This window comes from Carcharhinus amblyrhynchos, chromosome 11 (genome assembly GCF_965287045.1).
Source record: "Carcharhinus amblyrhynchos chromosome 11, sCarAmb.v2.hapA, whole genome shotgun sequence".
NCBI lineage: Eukaryota > Metazoa > Chordata > Chondrichthyes > Carcharhiniformes > Carcharhinidae > Carcharhinus > Carcharhinus amblyrhynchos.
Genome location: NC_137334.1, coordinates 34878040 through 34898049, shown reverse-complemented (window position 1 = coordinate 34898049; position 20010 = coordinate 34878040). Strand labels below are relative to the sequence as shown.

The 20010-nt window shown below is 43.9% G+C and overlaps 2 protein-coding genes across 2 annotated transcripts in view; both read right to left on the bottom strand.

Annotated features, from left to right (window-relative positions):
• Positions 1–4032, bottom strand: part of LOC145350030 (calcitonin gene-related peptide type 1 receptor-like) — an 83805-nt gene extending 79773 nt beyond the window's left edge. Inside the window, exon 1 of the mRNA XM_080198846.1 lies at positions 3806–4032. The gene's annotated coding sequence lies outside the window, so the exon portion shown is untranslated. The remainder of the gene's footprint in view (positions 1–3805) is intronic.
• A 13945-nt stretch (positions 4033–17977) lies between these two features.
• LOC145349688 (tissue factor pathway inhibitor-like) overlaps positions 17978–20010 on the bottom strand; it is a 43359-nt gene continuing 41326 nt past the window's right edge. Inside the window, exon 5 of the mRNA XM_080198218.1 lies at positions 17978–19259. Coding sequence (XP_080054344.1) covers positions 19246–19259 — 14 coding nt within the window. The 3' untranslated portion in view covers positions 17978–19245. The remainder of the gene's footprint in view (positions 19260–20010) is intronic.

The window sequence follows — 20010 nt, the reverse complement described above, 5'->3', positions numbered from 1 at the left end:
CGTCCAACATCAGGATATACTATGGGGTAGAAATTGGCCTCGGTAGTGGCAGTTGCTGACTGCCTAGGCATTCATGTAAAACAGCTAAACAGTTAAATGTATGAATTAGGATCTTAATGTCTGCTCAGAATCCTGCTACTAAACTTGGCAGAAATGACTCAAATATGCACCACACAAAGGGATTGCTGAAGGCCACCGATAAACAGATAAGAAGCCTTTTTTTTTTAACTCATCTCAATATGGAGCCAGGAGGTACATGTCATGACTCTACAGCAATACGGTGGCTCACCCAACTTTCCTGTACCCCTATGTACCTCTTCCACCCCACCCTGGGCTGACTGTGGAATGCTCGATTGACACTCCACACATCACCAGTTTTTGGAAGATAAAGGCTTGGGGTCCCACTTGAAGCAAATGTTGGACTAATATCTTCAACCATATATTTCAGGTCTGATGTCTACTTTCACTGGGTTCTGTCTCAATTTCTCCCTGCAGTGCTGTATCAAGGAAATAACTATGTAATCCAGAATATTTTCACTTTTTAGAGCAATAGAATAATTTATTTTTGATCTATTTTATCTATTCAAACAGTTTGTGTCATTACTTTAAAGTTTATTTATTAGCCACAAATAAGGTTTATACTAACACCGCAATGAAGTTACTGTGAAAATCCCCCAGTTGCCACAATTCAGCTCCGGTTCAGGTACACTGGGGGTGAATTTAGAATGGCCAATGCACCTAACCAGCACATCTTCTGGACTGTGGGAGGAAACCAGAGTACCCAGAGAAAACCTATGCAGACACAGGGAGAATGTGCAAATTCCACACACAGTAAGAAGTCTCACAACACCAGGTTAAAGTCCAACATGTTTATTTGGTAGCAAGAACCACTAGCTTTCAGAGCACTTGCTGCCCCTTCATCAGATGAGCTTTTGCTACTAAATAAACCTGTTGAACTTTAATATGGCATTGTGAGACTTCTTACTGTGTTTACCCCAGTCCAATGCCGGCATCTCTACATCATAGCCTCCACACAGACAGTGACCCAAGCCAGCAATCAAACCCGAGACCCTGGTGCAGTGGGGCAGCAGTGCTAACCACTGTGCCACCATACTTACTTATACTATTTTGCTGAATCCTATTCCAATGCTTCCCACTCTCAGAAATAAAGATTCCTCTAAAAATCTGCTATTTATTTCTTACCCCACATCTCACCCATCCACTACTGCTGTCCTTTTTGAATAAATCTCGGCAATTGGTTCCCCATGTCTCCAATTTTAAATCCACACTTTTCCTGCTGGTGCCCTCTTATAGTCTCCCTCATCCATGTCATGTAACCCGGCCCAAAAGTACAACTTCTTCCACCCCTAATGAATGACTGATCTTTTGTGCGTTCCTGTCTCCATTTCTTTGCCTCACCATGATTCTGTCTACATTTCCTACTGCTTCGGAAAAGCAGCCAGCATAATTAAGGACCCCATGCACCTCAGACATTCTCTCTTCCACCTTCCTCTGGGAAAAAGATACAAAAGCCTGAGGTCATGTACCAATGGACTCAAGAACAGCTTCTTCCCTGCTGCCATCAGACTTTTGAATGGACCTACATTGCATTATGTTGATCTTTCTCCCCTAGCTATGACTGTAACAATACATTGTGCACTCTTTCCTTTCTCTATGAACGGTATGCTTTGCCTGTATAGCGCGCAAGAAACAATGCATATTAATACTGTGACAATAATAAATCAAATCACCGAAGTCCCACTCCCGAGCGTTCCCTCCCTAAATCCCTACTCCTCCTTCGTCGAAACCACCTCTTCAACTGAGATTTTAGTCATTTTTTTTAAAGTTTGGCATTTTTTGTTTTCGTAAACCTTCCAGGAAATGTCTCGTAACACTCGTCTAAATGAAAGGCACATGCAAACCCTTGTCGATAGAACTAACATCCTTGCGCCTATATACATGTATGTATTTCTGTACACATATCTACCAGTAGTATAAATTATTAATATAGTTAATGAACACAGCCAAAGCACCGAGGTGGATAATATCAGAAGAGATACATTTATTCTAATCAAGAGTTGTTCCCCCTTTAAAAATACGGGAATTCGCATCTTGTATGAATAGTCTTGTGATGACAGCATTTTGCAGCTTAAGAAGCCTCAGGGAATAAAGCCTGATAGCGTCACCACTCGCACGGATTACTATTTCAAAACTGCCAGCGCCTTCGAAAGCCCTCCTGCCAAATGGATCTGCAATAATGGGCAGGTGTTTCTCCGCGGCAACTTTACTGTGGCGATGGGCGAAATACATTTTCAAGAAGCATTTGTGATGGAATTCGCTGGAAACTAAGCCGCGGGCTGCCACCTTGAGGCAGAGGCTCCTACTACATCACCTGGCTGGTGGGCAAAGATTGAATATCCCAAACTAGCATGTTACAGATTGGCCTGATGTGAAAGACGCCAACATTTATTTCTGTTACAAGACATCCAGCACCTATTTCTACTTCTGTGCATTCCTCCCTCCAGCCCTTTGACCCACCATGCTTTCAAGCGCCCCAATTTTCTTCCTGGAAGAATTTCGATCAGAGGAAACCTCTCGGTACAGTTAGTTGTCATCAATTCTCTCTTACCTGAGTTGAACCTCCCTTGTTACTCCAGTCATGCAGCAACGAAATTAAACTTTCCGAGCTCTTCTTGTAATTTTACGTGCGGCTTTTTTCAAGCGAGCTGAAGTTCAGATCTGATTACCGTATGAGCAGTTCAGTGGTTGTGAACAAGTCTTGAAGTCCGACATCAGTATTATCAATTCTGCAAAAGGGTCATCGAGACTCGAAAGGTTGCCTCTATTCTCTCCCCGCAGACGCTGAGATTTTCCAGCAATTTTTTCTGTTGGTGTTTGAGATTCCAGCACCCGCAGCATTTTTGCCTTTATTTTTATTGAGTGTTATCCCTCTTTCTGTCGCCTTCCATTCGAATGAAGGGATTTAGTGTAACTTAGAAGGAGATATCACTGACAACACACACAAGAGGTTAAGCTATTCGCGCGTTCTTGACAGCGTGTTGATGGTTTAAACTTGGGCAGAATGCAGAGCTGGATGTGATTTATTTATCCCTGGTTATTTAATACAACGAAAAGGTGAGGCTGTCATAGTACAGCATGTTCTGCTAAACGCACTTCCCCGCGCCGTCTGTCACCTATGCTTGCAGTATATTTATAGACATTATAATTTATCGTCGGATTAAGTTGATTAATATCTTAAAGATGGACCATTTGTTGCTGTGCTACAATGTTTTTTTTGATGTAATGATTGATGATCCTGAGAACTTGGCTGTTCCATTGCTGTTGCTAAAATCTTACCCTGCCAGGGACAGGGGAACATGCGGTCGGGGGTCTAAAATAGAAAGGTATGTTACAACCTCAGCCGCAGTTCCCTCTACCAAGAGTTAACCCTAACAGTCCGCAGCAAACCAAAACAAAACTAAATCAAAAGAAAACCAGCAGCACATTTCACCCCCACCACCCCGCCCACAGCCGAAGACAGCAGATCAACATTCCTCCCCCCCTCTCTACAAATGAAAACTCCAGTGATAAGGAAACAGTTTTTGTTTGCACACAAACTGGGGTACGACAACACGGCTCACATGCTTACACCGGGGGGACTGCAGTTATTTTTACAGACTCTAATTCCGCTGTGGAAGATCAGCCAACAAGATCTGGATAATATATCAAGAGATGGGAGATTTCTGTGCTCCGGGGTAAATCTGGTGTTAGGTGACAGAACAAACAAGACAGTGTTTTGACTTACCCACCAGCGCTGGACTGAGGGGGGGGGAGTGTCCCGCACGAATAGTCCTCAGGGACTGAGTTGGGCTGTGTAAGGGGTCTTGGTGGGCTCGCCGCCTTCTCTGTGTGGGATGTGCAAAAGTGAGGGGCTAATCCAGACCAAAGGGCTGCCTCTCAGCGCACTCCCAGAATGTGGGAGCCTCTCTCCTCTGCTTGCTTTAAGTTTAGTGCTGGAAACCCTGTCAGGGAGTGAGCACTCACGATAAGAGCATCATCATTAACAGGAAAGCCTCCAGTTTCCTGTTACATCACTCTCAGCCCGCCCTCAACTCGCTATCAGTCCCGGGAACTGAAAGCTTCTATACGGGAGCCCCCCCTCTGCAGATGAGTATCTCTAGGCTCCCACCCGCCCCGCTGCTACAGCCCCAACACCACCCTATGCAAAGTGTCATGTACATTCAGGTCAAAGCATGTTGCCCGGGAGTGATCAGCTGCGAATCCAGGTCAGCACAACTGCACATTCAGCTCCCATGACAAACTTTACCTACACGCACGCAACACCGAAAGAAAAGCCTTCAAGCAGACCAGTTCGAACTGTCGAACACCTTCTTCCGACGGGAAAAAGATACAAAAATCTGAGGTCACCTACCAACCGACTCAAGAACAACTTCCCTGCCGCCGTCAGACTTTTGAATAACCTTATATTAAGTTGATATTTCTCTGCACCCTAGCTATGACTGTAATAATATACTCTGCACTCATTTCCTTCTCTGTGAACGGCATGTGCAAGAAACAACACTTTTCATTATACATGTGGCAATAATAAGTTAAATCAAATCAAACAAGCACACACACACACAGGGAAAATGTCAGGCACTTGGCAGAGGGTGGGATTTGCTTGGGAATATACAACAGACAAATGCTATCAAATATCACAAGCAATCAATGTATAAATACAGCAAGCAAAAGGGATAGGTAGAAAGGTGGGAGGGTGTTGGTCCTGGTTTTACTTTAGTATTTTCCCACTTTGTGAGAAGGTGTTGAATAGGGATAAATTGAAAGAGCTGTGCAGGAAGATAGAAACTTGCTCCACGTTGAAAACCCAGAAATGCCCTCAATATTCCAGTAGGCAACATTTCTCATTGTTTGGGAGAGGCAGGGACTAGAATCCACAGCTCAGATACCAGCAGAACTCCAATGTGTTCCTCACACTGAAACCCCATTACAGCATTGGGCAGTACTGGCACACTCACTATAACCCCATTACAGCACAGAGCAGTACGGACACACTACAGCACCAGAGTAATTGCATGTAGAGCCCAGGGTCGGAAAGTCTGACAGGAGACCGGGCCCCAGAGACAGGTTTCTAAACCAACCACCAACAGCTTCCCTGTAGACACCTGACAGTAAGTAAATGTACTGCACTAAAGAAATCCAACTATCACTGAGCAAAGGCTGTAACACCAGCAAACCCAGAGCTGCTTTGACCAAAAGTATCTTTTGAGAAATGACCAAATCATGCAGCTTTACCTCACCACCTTTCTGTTCCAACACCACTTCAGTCTGAAATGACAGCTATAGTTTGGGACATTGCAAAATCGGACAGGAGTATGTAATCTAACTGATTGAGGCTTATCTCTCCCTGTGACCAAATCTCCCAGTGTCCGTCTCACTCCATTCTTCTGTTCCTGTTTATATCCCTCACACTGTTAAACTCTCCAAGAGCTAACAAAGCTCATTATCCATCTCTCTCAGTGTCTTCTCTGCCAATGTCCAACACTGAAGTATCCATCCGTCTCAGTGTTCATATCACTCAGAATCTATCACTGCCAAAGTCCATCTCTTCCTGTGTTCATTTCCTGTAGTTCCACTTCTCAGAGTGCATTTTTCCCATTCTGCAACTCTCCAAGTGTTAAACTCTTCCATTGTCCATTTCTACTAGTGTCAATCTTCCCACTTGCCCATTGCCATTTGTATCCATCACTCACCGTGTCTATCTCTCCAAGTGACCATTTCACCCAGTATATCAATCGTGCAAGGTGATCATCTCCCACGTGTATTCCTCTACCAGTATCCAGCACCCCTAGTACCCATCTATCCCTGTGTCCACCAATCTCTATGCTCATCTCCCCTAGTGTCCATTTCTCCCTATCTCTATCTCTAGGTGTCCTTCACACCTAGTACCAGTTCTCACCAAGTGTTCACCTTCCCATTTTCCATAATGTCCAGTGTCCATCTCACCCTGGTGTTTATCCTTCACAGCGTACATCTCTCACAGAGTCCACCTCTTTCTCTTTCAGTTCACTTATTGACTATCTGTCCCTGTGTCCATCATTTAAAGTGCCCCGATTTCCATCTGGAGCAGCATGAGGCACAATGGTTAGCACTGCTGCCTCACAGCATTAGGAATCTGGGTTTGATTCCCAACTTGGGTCACTGTAGGTGCAGAGTCTGCACGTTCTCCTGTGTCTGTGTGGGTTTCCTTCGGGTGCTCCCGTCTCCTCCCACAGTCTGAAAGATGTGCTGATTAGGTTCATTGGCCATGCTAACTTCTCCCTCAGTGTACCCGAACAGGCACTGGAGTGTGGTGACTAAGTGATTTTCACAGTAACTTCATTGCAGTGTTAATGCAATCTGACTTGTGACATCAATAAATACACTTCAAACAGATTTCCATCACTCTCAGTGACCATCTTTCCTAGTTTACCTCTCTTTCAGCATTCATCACTCCCAGTGTCCATCATTCCAGTTGTCTGTCACTCCCAATGTTCATCATTCCAGTTGTCTGTCTCTCCCAGTGTCCAATATTCCAGTTGTCTGTCTCTCCCAGTGACCATCATTCCAGTTGTCTATCTCTTCCAGTATCCATCATTCCAGTTGTCTGTCTCTCCCAATGTTCATCATTCCAGTTGTCTGTCTCTCCCAATATTCATCATTCCAGTTGTCTGTCTCTCCCAGTGTCCATCATTCCAGTTGTCTGCCTCTCCCAGTGACCATCATTCCAGTTGTCTATCTCTTCCAGTATCCATCATTCCAGTTGTCTGTCTCTCCCAATATTCATCATTCCAGTTGTCTGCCTCTCCCAGTGACCATCATTCCAGTTGTCTGCCTCTCCCAGAGTCCATCATTCCAATTGTCTATCCCTCCCAGTGTCCATATTTTCCAGTGTCCAAAACTACTAGTGTCCATCTCTCCCATTTGTGTAACTCATATGGTGCCCATCTCTCTGAGTTCACCACTTCCAAAGCCTATCTCTCCCAGTGTGCAGCTCTCCGGGTGTCCATTCTTCACAATGTTTAGATCTCTTTTAGTGTCTATCTCACCAAGTGTTCAACTCTCTCAGTGACCATCTTCCCCAGTGTCCATCTCCCTCAGTCTCCATCTCTCACAGTGTCCATCTCCCTCAGTCTCCATCTCCTCCAGTGTTGATCTTCCTCAATCTCCATCTCTCACAGTGTCCTTCTCATTTAGTGCCAGTTCTCACCAAAGGTGCACCTTTCCCTGTTTCCATCATGTCCAGTGTCAATCTCACCCTGGTGTTCATCTCTCACAGCATACATCTCTCTCAGTCTCCACCTTACTTAGTGTCCATCTAACCCAGTGCCCACTTCTCCCAGTTTCTCCACCTGTATCCATAACTCCCAGCTGCCATCTCTCCCTGGATTCAGTTCAATTATTGGCCATCACTCCTAGTGTCTGTCATTTCCTATGTCTACCTCCTACAATGTCCATCTTACCCATGTTCATCTCACCCTTAACGTCCATCTCTTATGGTATCAATCTTCCTTGGTGTCCAACTCTTCCAGTGTCAGTGTAGCCTGGTGGCCATCTCTCCAAGTTCCCATTCTCCTAGAGTTTAACTCACACACTATCCACCTCCTTCAGATTTCGCCTCTTTTAAGGTCCATCTCCCCAGATGTCTACCTCTCGCTGTCCAGCTTACCAAATGTCCATCTCTTTCAATGGCATCTCAGTGTCCATCTCTCAGTGTCCATCTTTCTCAGTGTCCATCTCTCAGTGTCCATCTTTCTCAGTGTCCATCTCTCAGTGTCCATCTTTCTCAGTGTCCATCTCTCTGTGTCCATCTCTCTCAGTGTCCATCTCTCTCCCAGTGACTGTCTCACCCAGTGTCCATCTTTCCCAGTGTCCATCTCTCCCAGTGTCCATCTCTCTCAGTGTCCATCTCTCTCAGTGTCCATCTTTCTCAGTGTCCATCTTTCTCAGTGTCCATCTCTCCGTGTCCATCTTTCTCAGTGTCCATCTCTCCGTGTCCATCTTTCTCAGTGTCCATCTTTCTCAGTGTCCATCTCAGTGTCCATCTTTCTCCCAGTGACTGTCTCACCCAGTGTCCATCTCTCTGTGTCCATCTCTCTCCCAGTGTCCATCATTGCCAGTGCCATTTCTCTCATTGTCCATCTCTCTCCCAGTGTCCATCTCTCCCAGTGTCCTTCTCTCTTCCAGTGTCCATCACTTTCAGTGTCCATCTCTGTGTCCATCACTCTCAGTGTCCATCTCTCCCAATGAACATCTCTCTGTGTCCACCTCCTCCAGTGTCCATCTCTGTCCCAGTGTCCATCTCCCTGTGTCACCTTTCTCAGTGTCCATCTCTCCCAGTATCCCTCTCTCCCAGTGTCCATCTCTGTGTCACCTTTCTCAGTGTCCATCTCTCCCAGTGTCCATCTCTCTGTGTCACCTTTCTCAGCGTCCATCTCTCCCAGTGTCCATCTCTCTGTGTCACCTTTCTCAGTGTCCATCTCTCCCAGTGTCCATATCTCCCAGTGTCTCTCTCCCAGTGTCCATCTCTCTGTGTCACCTTTCTCAGTGTCCATCTCTCCCAGTGTCCATCTCTCTGTGTCACCTTTCTCAGTGTCCATCTCTCCCAGTGTCCATATCTCCCAGTGTCCATCTCTCTGTGTCACCTTTCTCAGTGTCCATCTCTCCCAGTGTCCATCTCTCTGTGTCACCTTTCTCAGCGTCCATCTCTCCCAGTGTCCATCTCTCTGTGTCACCTTTCTCAGTGTCCATCTCTCCCAGTGTCCATATCTCCCAGTGTCTCTCTCCCAGTGTCCATCTCTCTGTGTCACCTTTCTCAGTGTCCATCTCTCCCAGTGTCCATATCTCCCAGTGTCTCTCTCCCAGTGACCATCTCTCCCAGTGTCCATCTCTCTGTGTCACCTTTCTCAGTGTCCATCTCTCCCAGTGTCCATATCTCTGTGTCACCTTTCTCAGTGTCCATCTCTCCCAGTGTCCATCTCTCTGTGTCACCTTTCTCAGTGTCCATCTCTCCCAGTGTCCATATCTCTGTGTCACCTTTCTCAGTGTCCATCTCTCCCAGTGTCCATCTCTCTGTGTCACCTTTCTCAGTGTCCATCTCTCCCAGTGTCCATATCTCCCAGTGTCTCTCTCCCAGTGTCCATCTCTCCCAGTGTCCATCTCCCTGTCACCTTTCTCAGTGTCCATCTCTCCCAGTGTCCATCTCTCTGTGTCCATCTCTCTCAGTGTCAATCTCTCTCAGTTACCTTTCTCAGTGATCATCTCCCCCAGTGACCATCTCTCGGTGACCATCTCTCGCAGTGACCATCTCTCCCGGTCGGTATCACTCCTTCAACGTTCAATTTTCTCAGTCTCCTTCTCTTAGTGTCTGTCTCTATCAATCTTTCTCCTGATCTGTGCATACTCTTTTTTTGCACGCACTTCGGTTATTCTCTGTCTGTGGGCAAATCTTCCTAACTAGATAATCTCAGTTCTAATAATGAAAGGCATGATGAAGTGACTATGGGCTAGAAGTGAGAAATGGCGGTGTTTGCTTTACTTGACCTCGCTTTCTTCTGTATGCGGGGTTATGGTGCTGTGAAATGTTTGGATAACGCCTCAGGCAGTCCCTGCTACCGACTGTGGCATTAATAGAATAGTGGCCCTACATCCAACCCATGTCAGTATCAATTCACAGACTGCAGACAGGGGCAGCACCTAAATAAAGCAGAGTCAGTATCAAATGGTTAGAAACATATCATCAATTCTGTGGCTGCACGTTCGACAAGGAGGTTTGAACAGTTCATGCGTTTTTATCTGATTCCACGCTAAACTATAAACTAAAAATCTTTCTGATATGTTGGCATATTTTCTAAACTCCTAAGTATTGAGAAGCAGTGTCTCATTGACTTGACTTAGGGGCTGTTCTTTCTCATAGCCCCTATTCTTTGCACCACTGCCCATAAACATTACCAGATAACCTGGGAAATCAATTCCATATTCTCGGCTAAAAGCAAAAGTCCTGCGGATGTTGGAACCTGACACAAAAACAGAAAATGCTGGAAAATCTCAGCAGGCCTCATAGCATCTGTGGAGAGAGAGAACAGGGACAACATTGAAAGGTTAACTCTGTTCTCTCCCCAGATGCTGTCAGACTTGCTGAGATTTTCAGCATTTTCTGTCTATATATTTGGAGTGAGCTGAACCATAATCTGCTCCCAGTTCAGTCTCCTCACCAGCTGACCTTTTCAAACACTAAACTGGCCCTTCACTGACTAGAGGGAGTGGCTCTGCAAGGTGCTCTTAATGAGAATGCTCTTAAATGCAACAAAATGTAAACTTGGACGAGACTTTAGAGGAATCTTTCCATTCTCGAAATGGGTGCAGTTCTATAAATCTTTGACTGGGAATTTGAAAGACTCCTCAATTGAGATTTTTTTTATATAAGTAAATGGGTACACGAAACAAATTGCATTCGACATGGGGGAAAAAAACACCATGGATAGATCTTAAATGAGTGACCCTGTGAGAAGTTGCTGCTTTGTTAATTCTCCAGCAAGTGGAAATATCACGAACCACCAACAGTCCCAACCTCGCTAAGGATTTACAATGCAGGTGTCTAGCGCCACTTAGTGTCCCCCATTGGAATAACACGAGAAGCTGTCCACACCTGACACACTAGCTTACTTATTGTATTTATCCTGTTATGTGGAATCATTTTGTGCACAACATGTCTTTTTATTTAAATAGACTTAAATATTCTCTAGCACTTGAATTTCAGATTTACTGAGCTTTATTTCTCTTTGTCCTTCAGTAGATACTAAATCGGCACTTGATAAATTGTTTTAAAGTAACTGGTTCCTGTGCCCCATGAACTGGAATCCACTTCTCTCAGTCTTTAAGCTACGCATTCATTTCTCTAATCATACTTGTCCTTTGCCAATTTGCATGTGGCTCAGGTAATAACTTGGAAATTATTGCTATTGATGTTCTGCTTCTTAATTTGGTGCCTAAATTCTTATACTGTCTACACAGAACCTCCTTCCTCATTCTGCCTACTTTAACCACGACCACTGGATCCTCCCTGCAAGTTCCTCTCCAGCCCTGAGCAGATATCCCGAATCCTGGCACTGGGCAGACAGTGCAGCCATCTGGACTCTCGCTCTTTGCTACAGAGGACAGCATCAATCCCCCTCTCAACGTTGTCCCCTGCAAGAACTATATTCTTGTTCTCTCCCCTTACTAGACTGGCATGCTGTATCCCAGCGCCATTATTCGTCATCTCATCCATCCAGCAGCCCCTACTCTCATCCAAACCAACTGAAAGAATCTCAAACCTGCTGCAGAGGGTGACATCCTGCACTGCTGCCCTCTGGTTTCCACTTACCAACCTCAACTACAGTCACACCTCCCTGACTCTGACCACTTTCTAAATCAGGTGATCCTCTCCTATGGAGTGTGACCACTTGCTGAAGCAAAGCATCCAGGTAACTCTCACCCTCCCAAATGTGTTGCAGTGTCTGCAGCTCAGCATCCAGCTCAATGAGTTTGAGTCGAGAACTTGGTGCTGCAGACATGTTTTCTCTGGATAAAGCTGGCATCCATGAGCTTCTACATGCTGCAACCTTGATACATCACCTGCCCTGCCACTTGTGAGCTTTAATTAATTACTTAATTATTTTATTCAATTATTTATCTTCTTTAGATATTTATTAATCATTTCACAAACTCCCACGTTATTTGAAAACTTTGGAAAATAGACCTTTACCACTTACCAGGTATTCACCAGAAACTCATCAATAGCTCACCCCTTTCTCTTTAGTGCACAGAAAACAATTTCTACATGGTGAAAAAGTTAGAAAATAAAAGGAGTTTCACCCTCCCCTCCTCATCAAACTTCTTCTCAGCAACCATCCACACTCTGTTTGAAATTGCACTCAGTGCAGTCCCGCAGAGAGTGTCTGGTTTTATATACTCTGAGCAAAGGGTCTAGCTGAAGAAAAACAGTTCAAGCCAGCCGTTCTTATTTAACTCTTTCAGCTGCTCCCAGTGGATAGCTTCTAATGCCTCGATTTAGGCCCCTGGATGAGACTTCATCTTACAAGTTGACATTACGAGCACAGTGGACAATGGAGAACTGGTGGATGCAGTGCATCTAGATTTCCAATAGGCATTAAACAAAGTGCTGCACAATAGGCTGCTGCATAAGGTAAAGGTGCACAGCGTTATGGGTAATGTATTAGCATGGATAGAAGATTGGCTAACTAAGAAAAAATAAGGAGTGACGATAAATGGATGTTTTTCTGGTTCAGTGGTTGTGCTGTGCTTTAGGGATTAGTGTTGGGACTGTAACTATTTAGACTTTACATGGCTGTTTTGGAGTTGGGGAGCAAGTGTTGTGTGTCAAAGTTCCCAGGTGACACTAAGATGAGTGGTAGAGCAAAGTGTGCAGAGGACACTGAAAGTCTGCAAAGAGATATACATAGTTTAAATTAGTGGGTAAGGGTCTGGAGCATAATGTTTGTAAATGTGAGCTTGTCTATTTTGGTAGGAATAACGGCAAAATGGACTATTATTCAAATGGTAAAAAATTGCAGCATGCTGCTGTGCAGAGGGACCTGGGTGCCCTTGTGGGTGAATGGCAAAAAGATTGCAAATGCAGTAGATATGGAGGGTCATAGCTTAGCATAGTGGGTATGAGGGGCCATGGAGGGGAATAGCTTGGTATAAGGAACATGGGGGGAGAGGTGATGGGGAAGGAGCATAACTTGTGATAGATGTCATGGTGGCTGGGGGAATATCTTGGCATGGGGCGGGGGTGTCGTGAGAAGAACTTTTTAAACTCATCCTTTAAAACCCTACACACTAAGGTTCATAATCCCGCGGAGGGGCCGTGACCCACAAGACTTTAAACGTCTGACCTGACCATGAAAATTGTGGAAGTCTAGGACATGCCTCATTTCATAATGGAGCCTGTCAGATCAGGAGTGCAGGATGTGAGCTCGCAACCCAAACCTGCCCACAACCTTTAAAGGCAGAAGATTGGTTAACTAAAATCAGACAGCCTGGCAATGGGAACAGAAATCCCAGAATTGGAATGCATTCGCCATTATTACATGATTCTTGAGTCATACTGGTTTCGCAAAATTCCAGGCCATCAATCAATATCCTGACTCATATATGCCACTAATCTATATTAAATCAGGTCCAGTATGTCAGAATATTGAAGCTATTTTGAGACAGTTAATTTAACAGTGGCTGACTTATCTACTTCCCAAAGTATAATTGGTAAACTTTAGAAATCTCATGTTAGTTTAAATAATGGGTGAGATACATGCGCAGTTTTAAACTGCTGGGCCAGCTCTAAGTTCTTTCCAATTTTCACTGCGCTGGCTCTCAAGTTCGAATTCTGGCATCAGGTCACTATCTGTGTGGAGTTTGCATGTTCTCCCCATGTCTGTGTGGGTTTCCTCAGGGGGCTCCAGTTTGCTCCCACAGTTCGAAAATGGGCCAGTTAGGTTGATTGGGCATGCTAAACTGCCCCTTCATGTAAGAGGGATTAGTAGAGTAAATACATGGGTTTTTGGGAATAGGGCCAGAATGGGATTGTTTTTGGTGCAGGCTCAATGGGCCAAATGGCCTTCTTCTGCACTGTAGAGAATCTATGATTTTGTGATGAAATTGGGGACTGGATTCACCGACCTCACCCACGGTTGGGATTCTCCGATTCTGAGAAAGAATGGGAGAGTTTCTCACCTGCTTTTTGGGTGAATTCAAATCCAGCATTTTATGCATTCAGTGCCGGAAAAAATGTACCAGACCATTCCTGACCTGTAGAGGAAGGGGCGGGGTTAATTCACCGGCAATCCTGCAGTAGCAGCAGAGGGCACCAATGCGCATGTGCTGAACTCTGTGGCTTCCACCCTCTTTGAATATTCAACCCATGTCAACTTGATGTCATGTTGACACTGTTTACAACAGCTGTACAAAACATGATCCTGGTGCACTCACTTCTGAAGGGGATATTGGAGATGGAAGCTCAGGTCATCACTACCCACTAGGGAGTCCAATGGAGAGGGAGCACAGGAGAGGATTGGAGGAACCAACTTAGTAATTCTTGGGGATGGAGCTGTTTGGGAGTGGGGAGAGGGGTTGCTGCTTGCAAGCCTTTGCAGATCTCTTATTGTGGCGCTCTTGGTCTCCAATGGTCTCCAATGATGTGGATGGGGTTTGTAGGGGGTCTTTAATATGGATTTCATGCATCGCACACCCCCCCTTGTTGGTGTCCAAGTGATGGTTCCTCAGAGGGATTACCTCTCTGGGGTTGCAGCTGCAAGTCGCTGGGAGTGAGAACATTGACTTGGTCAGCATAGGAAGTGATTTGATTTGATTTATTATTGTCAGGTGTATACACTGAAAAGTATTGTTTCTTGCGTGCTATACAGACAAAGCATATCGGTTATAAAGAAGGAAAGGAGAGAGTGTAGAGTATAATGTTACACTTGTAGTTAGGGTGTAGCGAAAGATCAACTCAGTATAGGGTAGATTCATTCAAGATTCTGATGGTAGCAGGGAAGAAGGTGTTCTTGAGTTGGTTGGCATGTGCCCTCAGGCTTTTGCATTATTTTCCCAATGGAAGAAGGTGGAAGACAGTGTGTCGGGATACATGGGGTCCTTAATTATGCTGCCTGCTTTTCCAAGGCAGCGGAAGTGTAGACAATGTCTGTGGGTGGGACATTGGTTTGAGTGATGGATGAGTTACATTCACAATCCTTTGTAGTGTCTTGCAGTGTTGGTTGGAGCAAGAGTCATACCAAGCTGTGATACAATCAGAAAGAATGTTTTCTATGGTGCATCTGTAAAAGTTGATGAGAGTCATAGTGGACATGCTAAATTTCCTTGGCCTCCTGAGGAGGTTGAGGCGTAGGTGGGCTTTCTTAATGATAGTGTCAGCATGGAAGGTCCAGGACTGATTGCTGATGATCTGGACACACAGAGACCTAAAGCTCTTGACCATTTGCATTCATCCTTGTTGATTTAAAGAGTTCAATTCTGGCCTCAGGTCGTCTGTGTGGAGCTTGCACATCCTCCCCGTGCCTAGTTTCTCTGGATGCTCCGATTTCCTCCCACACTCCAAAGATGTGCAGGTTAGGTTGATTGACCATGATAAATTGCCCCTTAATATAGGGGAATTGGAGGGTAAATATGTGGGGTTACGAGATAGGACAGCACGTGGGTGGGACTATTGTCGGTGCAGGCTCGATGGGCCAAATGGCCTCCTTCTGCACTGTAGATTCTATGGGTGCTAGAAAGGCTTGAAAAGTCGCTTCAGAGCAAATAGTAACTGCAGTCAGATTAGTGAGAGCCATTCAAATTTCTGTTGACTCTGGCAGGACTGAAAGATCCTGATGGTGGGAAGGGTCAGATGCAGGCGGAGTGTAAAACTAGTGCCAACAAAAAGAGATTTCCACTTGTCCAAAATTTTCTGCAATAATTGTAAATGCATAATTTGAACAAAGGTTTAAAATTAATTTTACCTTTATAAATGCTATAGTTTTTACAATACCCTGCCCAAGATCCTGCAGTAACAAGCTCTTCAGGAACAACCAGTGGCTGTTACAGGTTGGGGGTGGAAGGGGCACCTTGTGTGATTTCTTGATCAACCCCACCCCCCCCAACCCCCACCAACAGCCCAAGCCCACCTCCACACTCACTTTCTGCTTAAGCGTTTGCTTGGACATGGTCCAGCTTGATGTGGGTTGATTGCATTGCCAACTGTAAATCACAGATGGCGTGAGAAATGGGCCGTAATGGACCCTTTAATTATCAATAATTAGCCTATCTGCCAGGAAGACATGCATGCAGCTGATCTGAACCTCCAGGCCGCCCTCAGTGAAAATGATTTGGGGTCAGGATCCTAGCTGTGAAACATAGCAAACTAGAAGCGGGATTTGGCCATTTGGCCCTTTGAGCCTGCTCCGCCATTCATTTTGATCATGGCTGATCATTAAATTCGATATACTGATCCCCCTTCCCTCATATCCCTTGATCCCTTTAGCCCCAAGAAATCAGACAACGTTTTGGCCTCAACTACTTTCTTCGGTAGTGAATTCCACACATTCACCACCCTCTGGTGAAGAAATTTCTCCTCACCTCAGTTCTATAAGGTTTACCCCTTATCCTCAAAGTAAGGCCCCTAGTTCTGGACTCCCCCAATATTAGGAACATTCTTTCTGAATCTACTCTGTCTAACCCTGTTAGAGTTTTATAAGTATCTATGAGATCCCCTGTCACTCTTCTAAACTTCAATTATTATAATCCTAACAGACTTATTCACTCCTGATATGACATACCTGCCAACCCAAGAATCAGCCTGGAAACCTTAGCTGTACTCCCTTGATAGCAAGGACATCCTTCCTCAGATAAGGACACACAATAGTCCAGGTGTGGCCTCATCAACACCTTATACAATTGCAACAAAACATCCCCATCCCTACACTCAAATCCTCTCGCTATGAAGGCCAACATATAACTTGTGTGGCCTTTTTTACTGCCTTGCTGTATCTGCTCGCATACAGCAACTGATACATGAGAATGCCAAGGTCTCGATGAGTATCCACCTCTCTCAATTTATCTATCCAAGTAATAACCTGTCTTCCTATTATTGCTACCACAACCTCACATTTATCCACATCATGCAGCATCTGCCATACATATGCCCACATACTCAACCAGTCGAAATCATGCTGAAACATCTCTGCATCCTCCCCACAGCTCACCATCCCACCCAATTTTGTATCATCTGCAAATTTGGAGATAATACATTCAGTTCCCTCATCTAAGTCGTTAATATATACTGTGAACAGTTGGGGTCCGAGCACAGATCCCTGCAGAACTCTGCTATCACTGACTGTCAATCAGAAAAAGACCCATTAACGCCAACTCTTTGCTTCCTATCTATTAGCCTGTTTTCTATCCAGCTCAAGACATTATCTGCAATCCCATGTGCTTTAACTTTACACAGTAGGCCATTATGTGATACCTTGTCAAAAGCCTTCTGAAAGTCTAAATAAACCACATCCACTGGTTCTCCTCAGTCAACTCTACTAGTTACATCTCAAAAAATTCCAATAGATTCATCAAGCACAACTTCCCTTTTGTGAATCCATACTGACTTTTTCTGATTATACCACTGCTTTCCAAATGCTGACTTATGAAATCCTTGATAATAGACTCTAGCAACTTCCCCAGTACCAACGTTAAGCTTACTGGTCCATATTGCCTCTTTTCTCTCTACCTCCCTTTTTGAATAGCAGGCTTACATTTCTTACCCTCCAATCTGTAGCTTCTAGTCCAGACTCCAAAGAATTTTCGAAAATAACCACCAGTGGATCTACTATTTCGCGGACCACGTCCTTAAATACACTGGGGTGAAGATTATCAAGACCTGAAGATTTATCCATCTTCAATCCCATCAACTTCCCCAAAAACATTTCTGTGCTAATGCTGATTTCCTTCAGCTCCTCACTAAAACTCGTTTCTCTCGGAACCTTTGGTACATTATTCATGTCTTCCTTTGTGAAGACTGAAGCAAAGTATGAATTGAATTTCTCGGCAATTTCTTTATCCCTTATTATGAATTTTCCTGAACTGCCATGGAAGCCAGTGGTGCAAAGTTGCATGCCTGCTGACATTCAATCCATTTCATGCACTAATTTAAAAATGCTAAGCCTAGTCTCCCTTGGATGGAAGGTTAGCAGAATCCACCAGCCAGACTCATACATGAAGCAAGGCCAATTCTGCAAAGCACTGAGGAATGATCATTGTGGGACCAGTGTGCAGCAGATGTTAATGGCTTCGGGGAAAGGGCAGGCAATGAATATCTTATTATTTTATCAATGATAAAATATTTGGAACATTAAATAAGGCAAAAACACATTCATAGGTTATTAATTATTTTATGCCACAAAAGCAGAGCATCTTTTAATTGCCATATTAATGTTGTAATTAAGAAACAATTGCAAATGCCACAGCTAACACACATTCCTGATGAGATATATAAGAGTATTAAAAAGAATGAATTACTTCAGGCTGGAATACAAACTGTGTACTTTCTTTCAGAGCTTCTTATCGTTGTAATGCTATGCATTTTTATAATACATTAACTGATACCAAATATACTCATTCAGCAGAAACTTGATTTGTGAATCACTCATAAGGGGATTTTCTTATTCAAAAGATAGAAACCATAAATGAAAAGCATTATGACAAGGCAGAAACCTGAAAAATCTGACTAAATTGCAGCCTACTTTGATATAATGGCACTCTAACCCTTAATACAAACATGTTAAGGAAGGATTCTTATTATATTAAAAGGTTTCCAGTCTGTGGTGGTAGAGTCAAGCAGGCCTCTAGTATTTTAAGCCATTGTTTAAAAATATATAGGGCTCATGTACTGAACTAAGAAGAAAAAAATAAATGAGCGCTCCTTTTGCAACTATAAATATGGTTTGAGACATTGCACTTTCAATTCTTCAGCAAGTTAAAGTGAATGTGACTGGCTACACGGTCAAATTCTTAAGTCCCAGCCATCAGAATTGTAAGGTTATGGTGTTCATTAAGAAGTATTTGGCAGATCTTTTTTGCTTATCTGCTGTTCAATCAGTATGATGATGGAATTTGCAATGTATTACTTCACAGTAAAAAAAAGAATGATATACCTACACTCTGGAAAATGAAGACAATTCTGATTTTTCATTTTTTAAAAAGGGAAGTGGATCTTCTATCTCAGGTGAATACAGACTTGGCTGATCATTATTTTTCAATGTATCATACTGACTTTACAAATTCTAAAGTGCAAGCTTCCTGACAATTTCTCACAACCAACTACTTAAACGCACACAGATCATCTTGAAGACTGTCCCAGGTCCAACAGGAACTGCATCTTTCTGATAATGCCTACAGCATATGTCCTCTACCTTTGATGCAAGTTTGCAGATATTGATAACTGGGGACATGCCAACATGCTACTGTGCTCACTAACATGGCTTTTGCAAACAAGAAAACAGTCTAAGCAGAGATATTGAAAGGGCATCTTCAGGTAGCGTGTAATTTTAAATCCCAGGAAATTACGAAGGGTCCTTTGCCAATCCGATTCTTCTCAGAGTTTGTTTGAACATTGAATGTATTTTCAGTCAATCTTCAGAGCTGTTACCCTCTGGTTCCTGAAAGTTAAAATAAAGACGTTTAATTGCTGTGAAATGTTAATTTATTTGAGTTGTTTTCTTCATGGTTGAAGCAATTGTTGTTGCATTCAGAGCTACATAGTGTGGAGCAGCACAGTGGTTAGCACTGCTGTCTCACAGCGCCGGGGCCCAGGTTCAATTCCTGTCAGTTTGCACATTTGCCCATGTCCGTGTCTTTCCTCCAGGTGCTCTGGTTACTTCCCACAGCAAGTTAGGTGGATTGGCCGTGCTAAATGGCCCTTTAGTGTTCAAATATGTGTAGGTTAGATAGATTAGCCATGGTAAATGTGTAGCGCTACAGGGATAGGGTAGGGTGTGTCTGAGTAACGCACTGTATCAGAGAGTAAGTGCAGACTTGATGGTTAATTTGCCTCCTTCCGCACTGTCGGTATTTGATGATTTGTTGATGTGTGTAAGAACATGTTCAGTAAACCTGGGAAGGATAGAGCCCAGGTTCTTCCAAGGCCTCATACCCAATATTTTTATAACATTCAGGAATTCTGAATAAATCAGTTTAATTTATCAAAGCAGCCAACAAGAAAGATGCACAAATCATTCACCCGAATTAAACACATATTTATGAAAGAGCTAAAGTTTCACATTTAAAATAGACCTTTGTGGCCTAGTCCAAAGTACACCTCCTAGCATGAAGCGGCGGTTAAAGGGCAATGAGTACTTTGGAAGCAGATTTTTATTCAATATGCTTTTTATGAAAAACAGTGGCTAAAAT